We start from the raw sequence: 9,614 nt of genomic DNA, 5'->3' as shown, positions 1-9,614 counted from the left end.
GAAAAATGAGATGCTTTGACTTGGGATCACTGCCTTCCTCCCATCAGACTGAATCGGTCTCTTGTTGCCTGACAACCAGTTTCAGATTAAAGCGCGAGTTATTTTTATCCGGGTGGATGACAAGCAGCGACTATTTTTATTCTGAAAAATAACCAAAGACTTAATGAAGAGGAAACAGCTCTGTTTAGGTTTCCTCCATTTTAACACTCGTCCTCCATCAGCGGCCGATCAATAACCGATAATTCGGTTGATACCAGCAGCCTCTAATAATGTTAATATTAATGCCGACTCAGTGGAACATGAAGTTCTTCCACACTGACTCATCCGTCAGCCGACAGCGAATAGAGGAAACACAACAGTGTGCGTCTCTTTGTGTCTCTTTGTGTAACTCGCTCTTATGCTCCATTTATTTCAGCAAATCAGAGCAAAACTCACCAAATATAAGAACCAGAATCTTCCAGTTAAGCTGCTTTCAAACCCAAACTCTAAAAAACAACGTTTAGGTTCAGTTTGCATCAAGATTAATGAAATAATGTTCAACCAACAAACTGCACCGAGTTCAAGGAATCAGCTTTTCCATCACTAGAATCATTCATATATTTATAATTAATCCATATCATGAAGGTAAAGGACCTCTGAAGGGATATGAAAGGTGTTAATGACTAACAGCTTAAATCAATTTTAACAAGTTGTTTATTTCTAAGAAAAAAAAAAGTTGTTCCATGATATTCAAATGGATTTTTTAAAAGTCTGATTAATTTCTTTTTATTTTTTAAACACAGTTGTGTCTCTGAACACATTATGTATACATTCTGAAGACAAAAATCTGAACTAAATTACACACAATATTATGTTGTATGTTATTATTATCAATAATAACAATAATAATAATAATAAACAAGGCTCATTAAAATTGTGTTAAACACCTTTTATATAAATCAGTAAATTACAGTTTTTACCTGAAATTAAAACTAATTTGTTCTCACTATTATATGTTGTTTAAAAGGACTTTGTAAGTTACATCGACTTAATTACCGTAAATATGAATATAAACACAAGTTTTTAATTTTTATGAGTTGATTATGCAGAAAAATTAAGAAGTTCAAACTCGTATTTCTATATTAAAAGGGATTTTTAAAATTTTTTAATGTATTTAATTATCATAATTATGTACACAAAAAAATAAGTTGTTCCAATTAGATTTTTTTTTAAATTTAGATTTTTTTTTAATGTTTTTGTTCATACGCGCTTTAAAGAAATTAATTTATTCAACAATATAAAATGTGGTCAAGTGCAGTTGTGTATTTGAACACATAATATTTAAACTGTCACAACAAAATCAACTAATTTGACTTTAAACTACACTAAACAATAAGTTGATGCGACATCATCACGTCAACCATCAAAATAATGTTTGAAACTTAAACGTTTTATATAAATCAGTAAAAAAATGTAAATAATAAACGACTTTTTGGAGTTTCTGAGCGAACCAGGAAATGTGTTCGACCTGAATGTTTTCACAGAAGGACTGAAGTTACGCCATAAACACAATATGGGATCAATACAGTTATTGATAATGCCGCTCCTGAAAAAAGCTGAATCGCTGCAGCGGCTTTTAAACCTCGTCAATTCAAATAAAATGACATTTGGCCTGCGGCTAGCATCGACGAGCTAACGTCAGCTAGCTGCGTTCTTTGCGACCGCAGAGGTTATTAAAGGTCGACCAACGACATTTTAGTTCAGTCAGTTTGATGCAGGTTGCAAAGAGCTGGAAGCAAAACTAAAGGTCTGTTCTACAGCTGGTTCTGTTTCTGCAGGTTTTTAATGACGATTCTGTTTTGTCATCGTCCGCATGAATTAGTACAGATTACCCGTTCATTTGAATTACATGAGAAAACAAATGAGAAAACAAGACACACAAAAAACAAGTAAAAACATGAGACACAACATGAGAAAATGTATCTTTTTGTTTCGTAGCTGTTTGCATGAATTTGTATAGATTAGCTGTTAATGTTAATTAAATGAGACAAATGAGGCAAAATGAGAAAAACAAGAAAACACAAGAAAAACGAGTCACACAACAAGAAGAGACAAAATACGAAACACAAAACATAAAACAAGTGAACACAAAGATTATCTTTTTGTTTTCTAGCTGTCTGCGCTCATTACATGAGAACAATGAGACAAAATGAGAAAAACAAGAAATAAAACAAGAAAATCCAGACTGAGAATGAGAAAATGAGACACAAAAAGACAAAAAAAAATAAGACACATTGTAAAATTAGACACACAATGACGAGACAAAGATTTGACTCAAAAAGGAGACAGAAACTTTTTTTAAAAAAGAGACAAAACAATAAAAATGAGACACAAAATGAGAAAAATGATCTTTTTGTTTTGTAGTTGTCCGCATGAATTTGTGTAGACCCTAACCCTACCCGTTAATTTTAGTTAAATGAGAAAAATGAGACGAAATGAGAAAAACAACACAGGAAAGAAAAGACAAAATGAGAAACACAAGACATAAAGCAAACAATCACAAATACAAAATGAGAAAACAAGACGGAAAAACAAGAAACATCAGACACAAGATGAGAAAAATTATCTTATTGTTTTGTAGCCGTCTGCGTGAATTTGCACCAGATTAACCGTTAATGTTAATTACATGAGAAAAATTAGAGAACTGACTCAAAAAGGAGACGGAAAATTTTAAAAAACGAGACAAAATGAGAAACAAAATGAGAAAAATGAAACAACAGAAAGGAGACAAAGTGTGAAAATGGAAATGGTTAAATTTCAGTTTCTTACATTTTAGTCAAAATAAATAATCTTGCATCCTCACCAGGTTATAATAACTGAATGTGATGTAAATATGGGCTTCTTATGCATATTTAAAACTATCCATGGTGACTGATCTACCAGGCAGAGAGTCGAGCAACACTAACCTGCACTCAGACCAACAACCAATCAGCTAACGGCTAACAGCTAACAGCAGAGGAACTAGCGTCGTGCTAACGCGGTCGCTAGCTGTTGATTTCACCGGGAGCCAATGAAACGTCAGTAACGGATGAAGGTCGAGGAGTGAAGCTGCAGCAGCCTCAGCTCAGCGCCACGCCTGGATCAGCTCGGAGGAACTTTCGAGGTCTGGCTCGGCTCCCACACGAACTCCCCGAGTCTGATCCAGAGTCAGCGTCTGAAATACTCAGATGACAGATGGCTGCTCCGGTTGTTGAATAACTGGAGGATGAATCTGACTGATTCCGTGCTTGACATGTGACACACTGACTGGTTGGCTGGTTGGTTGGTTGGTTGACGGGATGGATGGATTGGACCACGCAGGCCGCTCAGACGAGGCCTGTGTGGACGGTAGAACCTACGTACATGTTCTGCAGGAGGCTCTGAGGAAGCGAGCAGCCCGACTTCACAGGGAAGCTCCAAAACAATCCAGGCCCCATCTGGCAGCAGGTACAGAAATACAAAGACAAGATCTACTGTACTGCAGAGGCAGAAATAAAGGAAGAGTTCACAGAATCACAGGAGGACGAGGCTTCATGCAAACAGGCGACACTCAGCAGACAGAAGGAAGGAACAGGAAGCAGGTCGGTTAACCCTCTGAACCCCGCGGGCTGGTTAACGTTAATAAACTAAACCATCTATCTGTGAGAAACTGTTAAACTAACCATGTGAGGTGGGCAGCTTCAACAGGGAAACTAATTCAACTAAACCCAAAAAAAAGCAAGAGATGAGAAAAATGAGACACAGAAGTAAAACAAGATCACATGAAAAAAACTAGACAGAGAATAATATGAGCGAGATGCATGATGAGAAAAAATAAATACGGGAAAGAAAAGTGTCACGGAATGAGAAAAGAAAAAAAAGAGAAAAGTCAGATTCTAAATGAGAAAAATGAAATACATGAGAGACAAAGTGTCATGGAATGAGAAAAGCAAAAGAAAAAATTGAGAAAAGAGACAAACAAAATTTGAAAAATGAGACAAAAACAGAAGATGAGAAATGAGAAAAAAAACAAAACGAGAAAAAATGAGACTTAAAGCAAGAAGAAGTGGCACGAAATGAGAAAAACGAGAAACAAAATGAGACGAAACAACAGAACGAAAACAAACTGTGTCTGTAAAAATAGAAATAGTTTCATATATCTGTGGTGTCTGAGTCCAGACTGAAGAAATCAGCTGCTCAGAGTTCAGAGGGTTCACAGAGAAACAAGTAACAGAATAAAGCTGAAGATACTGAAATACCAGTGTAATCTGATTACACCTAAAAAAAAACAGTGTAATCTGATTACCCAGCACACACCTCAATACCAGTGTAATCTGATTACCCAGCACACCTTAATACTAGTGTAATCTGATTACCCAGCACACCTAAATACCAGTGTAATCTGATTACACCTAAAAAATACAGTGTAATCTGATTACCCAGCACACACCTAAATACCAGTGTAATATGATTACCCAGCACACACCTCAATACCAGTGTAATCTGATTACCCAGCACACCTTAATACTAGTGTAATCTGATTACCCAGCATACCTAAATACCAGTGTAATCTGATTACCCAGCAAACCTTAATACCAGTGTAATCTGATTACCTAGTACAGCTAAATATCAGTGTAATCTGATTACCGAATAGACACCTAAATATCAGTGTAATCTGATTACCCAGCACACCTAAATACCAGTGTAATCTGATTACCCAGCACACCTAAATACCAGTGTAATCTGATTATTCAGCACACTGAAATACTAGTGTAATCTGATTACCAGTAGACACCTAAATACTAGTGTAATCTGATTACCAAACAGAGGTTTAAATACCAGCGTAATCTGATTACCTAGCAGACACCTAAGTACCAGTGTAATCTGATTACCCAGCACACTGAAATACTAGTGTAATCTGATTACCCTGCACACTTAAATACTAGTGTAATCTGATTACCCAACAGAGGTTTAAATATTAGTGTAATGAGATTACCAGCAGACGTTTAATACCAGTGTAATCTGATTACCCAGCAGATGTCTAACCAATGATCTGATTACCAGTACTCTTAAATACCAGTGTAATCTGATTAGCCACCGGGCATCTAATTACCAGTGTAATGTGATTACCCTGCAGACTTTTGATGGTGGTTTAATCTGATTACCCAGCAGACAGCTGGAGGCAGAGCTCCAACAGAACCATCCAGCAGACACAGACTGTACCAGCATCAGAACAGAACCAGCATCAGGCTCAGAAGAACCAGAACCAGAGAAGAAGCTGCAGAACCTGATGAAAGCATCTGACAGGAACACGGAGGAGGTTCCTGAAGCTGCTGTAGCTACGACACAACGCTCTTCATCCTCATCAACATCATCATCATCATCCTTATCAATCCTCATATTCTTCATCATCCTAATCGTCATCATCAACCTTATCATAAACCTCATCTTCCTCATACTCATCTCCATCATCATCCTCATCATATCATCATCATCCCCATCCTCAAAATCATCATCTTCATCATCCTCATCACCCCGAACACAATCCTCATCATCAGTTTCTTTCTCATCATCATCCTCATCCTCATCATAACATCATCGTCATCATCAACCTCAACATCTTCATTACACTGATCCTCCTTAAAATCATCGTCATCATCAGTTTCTTTCTCATCATCTTCATCCTCATCCTCATCGTCATCAACAGTTTCATCCTCAACATCGTGCTCACTGTAATATATAATAAAAATGTTTTCTGTTTGTTTGTTTTTACCATTTTTAAAACACTTTACTGTTATTTTACAGATAATATCTCATAAAACAAAAATAAAGTATAAATTATATGTTAATCATTAAAACACTGTGAACAACGTCCTTCTATAAACGCTGATTCATTCTTTTACTGCATTTGGCTGTAATATTACACGATTCTTAATATGTTTAATCAGCTGAAAATGAGTTATTTTACAGGCACTGGCTTATTATTATTATTATTATTATTATTATTATTCTGTATATGAAGGATGGTAAATATTTGTTGTTATTTGAAGAAAGTCCATAAAAATGAGACACGAAACAACAGAACGGAGACGGAAGTGTTGGTGGAGGCTGTAAATGGTTCAACATCTGTAGTGTGTGGAGACACAACGACCACAAAGACACACAAACAGACACACAGACAGACAAACTGGACAATACTGAGGACTGGAACATTAAAAATAAACTGATATTTTCCCTGTTTCATGAAATCACATCAAAAAAAGAATCAGAACAAATAAATTAATCTGCATGTTAACGTTAAAATTATTATTATTTAAACTGCAAATAATGACTTCATCAAAAATCTGTATTTTTATTAATAATATTTTGATCTTTCACAACATTTCACTGTAAACATTTTACTGTATTTAAATCAGGAAGAAAATCTTTATTTTGCAAATAATTACTGATTAAAAAAAAAAAGAAAAATATGTATGTTGAAATGGTAAATCATTTTTAAATAATAAATCAGATTGTTTGTATTTACAGCATCTGTGTGCAAACGATTTAGCTTCAGTGAACTTTAAAATGTAGAACAAAGTGATTTTAACCAAATATCTCTGTTCTAAGCTGAGCTCCGGTTAATTTTCCGACCAGAACGCAGGATTAGTTCAGGTTCTGGCTGATAAACGGCGTCATTTCGGCGACTTTTTAAAACGATAACGTGCTTCTCTTCAAAGCTTTTTGGGCTTCGGTCGGTTAAAAGGTCCTGACAGGTGGTGAAACTGGAGCGCTTCTCCCAAAACTGTAGTTTAATTAAAATGCATCCAAAGGAACCGTCAGCAGCTAAAACACTGATAAACGCTAATAGATGCAGTGAAGGGTTCCTTCCAGCCGCTCGCGTTCGCAGAAGATCGATCTGGTGAATCCAGAACCTGAAATCAGTCCAAATAAGGCCTAAGTGGAGCAGCGCTGAGCGGGTGGAGGAACAAAAGCAGGAGTGTTTCGTTCTTTGTAAATCTATTTATAAACCGGAGCTGAGAAACAGACTCCCAGAGGAAGGACGGGCTCAGCTTCAGAGCATCTTTCATGAGCCGAAGCAGCACGGAGGCAGAAAAGAAACAAGTTTTAGAGGCTGAGATTCGGAAAGAAAAGACTCCCAGCGAGGAAAAAAAGAAAAAAACGACAAGAAGGTGAAGCTCCGGATACGATGAGAGATTACGTAAGAGGAGCGAATAAAACTGGGACGGAGTGATGCAACAAGAAATCAACTTTATCTTCCTGCATCGAGGTCCGTTTGGTTGGAACGCGGCGACGCACTCCAGGCTCTGATTTGCTGTTTCATTCCTTCCTGCAGTCGCTCGCTGCCAGCAGCTGCACCAAATTCAATCAGCTTTTATGACCCACTGTTGATTCATCACTCGGCTGCTTCAAACCAAACATCCTTTATTCAGCACCTGTCCTGCAGACGAAAACCACCTCAGGACCAAATCTGTAGTTTATTAAAACCTCTAAACTCCCCCAAAACCCTCCAGCAGGTTTAAAAAGGCATCAAGACTAAACCGTCTATCGGCCAGAAATTGCAAAAAAAAGTCTGAAAAATGACCCAAATCTGAGCTTTAAACTCATTAAAATCACTTTATTCTACACGTCTCGTTTAGAAAGTCACCGAAAATAAAATCCTGTAAAAAAACCAAATCATCTTTACTCCTTGTGAAGTCATGACGAGCGCCAGAGTTTCAGGTTGAACTGCAGGCAGTGTTTCCACAAAGAGACGGAGACAAAATCCAACCGACTGGATCAATAAACAAATGCAGCATGGATCAGAACCAGTGAACAGAGGATCCAGTAGTTGGACGATACATCCAGCTGATGGTGGAACATCTTAATACAGACGATGGAGAGAAAAAGTTTGTCAAGGCTACAAACAAGGAGATCATTTAAAATCCTCACAAAAATGTCACAAAGAAATGTGGAATGACACAAAATGAGAAAAATTAGACATGAAATGAGAAAATGAGACAATAAATGACAAAAAAAATAAAGACTCCGAATGAGAAAAACAAGACACAAGATGAGACCACATGAGAAAAAAAGATGCACTAAATGAGAAAAAAAAAAACTAAATGAGAAAAACAAGACACGAAATGAGACAAATGAGAAAAACGAGACAGAAAATGAGGGAAAAAAAGAGACACAAAACAAGACAAACAGGAAATTAAATGAAGCGACAAGACAGTAAACGCACAAAATGAGACACAAAAGAGGAAAAACGAGACAATAAATGAGAAAAACAAGACATAAAATGAGAAGATGAGACAAAATGAGAAAAAAAAGAAACATGAAGGACAAATAGGAAATTAAATGAGGCAACAAGACATAAATGACAAAGTGAGCGACAAAATGAGAAAAGCAAGACACAAAATAAGAAAATGAGACACAAAATGAGAAAAAAGAGACACAAAACAGGACAGATAGGAAATAAAATGAGGTAATGAGACAAGAAACGACAAAATTGGGACACAAAACAAAAAACAAGAAAATAAATGAGAAAAATGACAAATAAATGAGAAAAACAAGATAGAAAATGAGAAAAATGAGACACAAAGTGAGGAAAAATAGGACAATAAATGACAAAAAAACAGACAAAATGAGGAAAACACGACACAAAATAAGAAGATGAGATGCAACATGAGAAAAATGAGAGAAATAGGGAAAAACAGGACAATACATAAGAAAGTCAAGACAACAAATGAAAAAAATGAGAAAAACAAGACAGAAAATGAGACAAAATGAGAACAAAAGAGACACAAAACAAGACAAAGAGGAAATTAGATTAAGCAACAAGACAAAAAACGACAAACATGAGACACAAAACAAGACAATAAATGAGAAAAACGAGACAAACATAAAACAGAAAAGAGACAAACTGTGTCTCAGTCTGCAGAACTTCTAACACTAGAACCAGTTAAACGTCTACAGAACGTGGAGGCAACATGTTGGACGGTATCATCCAGGTTTCTACATTTTTTTGTAAAACCCAAAATCAATAAAACAGCACCTCCTGTTTCCTGACTTGCATCGTTCTGTGTTCTACTGACAGAACCCGTCTCTCCTCGTTCTGTCCTCAGAGCTGCAGGACTTTATGTTGCAGTGAGAACAAACAGCCACAGTGAGTGAAAACGCCCAGAACCTGCTGCTGCTGCTGCTGCCGCTGGGAGTTCTGAGGGTTAAACGTGAGCATCTAGAAGCAGAACTTGAGTCCAAGTGATTCTAAAGGGAACAAACGCTCCTGCAGGGCGACCAGAGCCCGACAGAACCGACGGTCTCACTGTGAGAGCTGCATCAACTTTAAACATTCTGCTGCAGACGGACTGAGGGAACGCTACGGTACCTGTGCTGCTGGAGTCTGTGTGCCGGTTCTGTTGTTGTTGCTGTTGTTGATGTTGTTGCTGTTGTTGTTGTTGTTGTTGTTGCTGCTGTTGCTGTTGCTGTTGCTGTTGTTGTGCGTCCTCAGGCTGATCCAGGCTGCAGGCTTGTGTGTCTGTCTGCTCGACTACACAAAATGAGAGAGAGCTGCTCTGTCTCCTCCTCCTGATGATAAACAGCGAACACGTGGCTTCAGCAGTGATGCAGCA

The 9,614-nt window shown here is 37.2% G+C and overlaps 1 protein-coding gene across 1 annotated transcript in view; it reads right to left on the bottom strand.

The window, feature by feature from the left end:
- Positions 1 to 5,421, bottom strand: part of ndrg4 (NDRG family member 4) — a 77,782-nt gene extending 72,361 nt beyond the window's left edge. Inside the window, exon 1 of the mRNA XM_008280249.1 lies at positions 5,221 to 5,421. Within this exon, the coding sequence (XP_008278471.1) occupies positions 5,221 to 5,421 (201 nt within the window). The remainder of the gene's footprint in view (positions 1 to 5,220) is intronic.
- Positions 5,422 to 9,614: the final 4,193 nt, after the last annotated feature.

Source organism: Stegastes partitus, unplaced genomic scaffold, assembly GCF_000690725.1.
Source record: "Stegastes partitus isolate 25-593 unplaced genomic scaffold, Stegastes_partitus-1.0.2 Scaffold188, whole genome shotgun sequence".
In the NCBI taxonomy this organism is placed as follows: domain Eukaryota; kingdom Metazoa; phylum Chordata; class Actinopteri; family Pomacentridae; genus Stegastes; species Stegastes partitus.
This window is presented reverse-complemented; position numbering and strand designations above follow the sequence as displayed.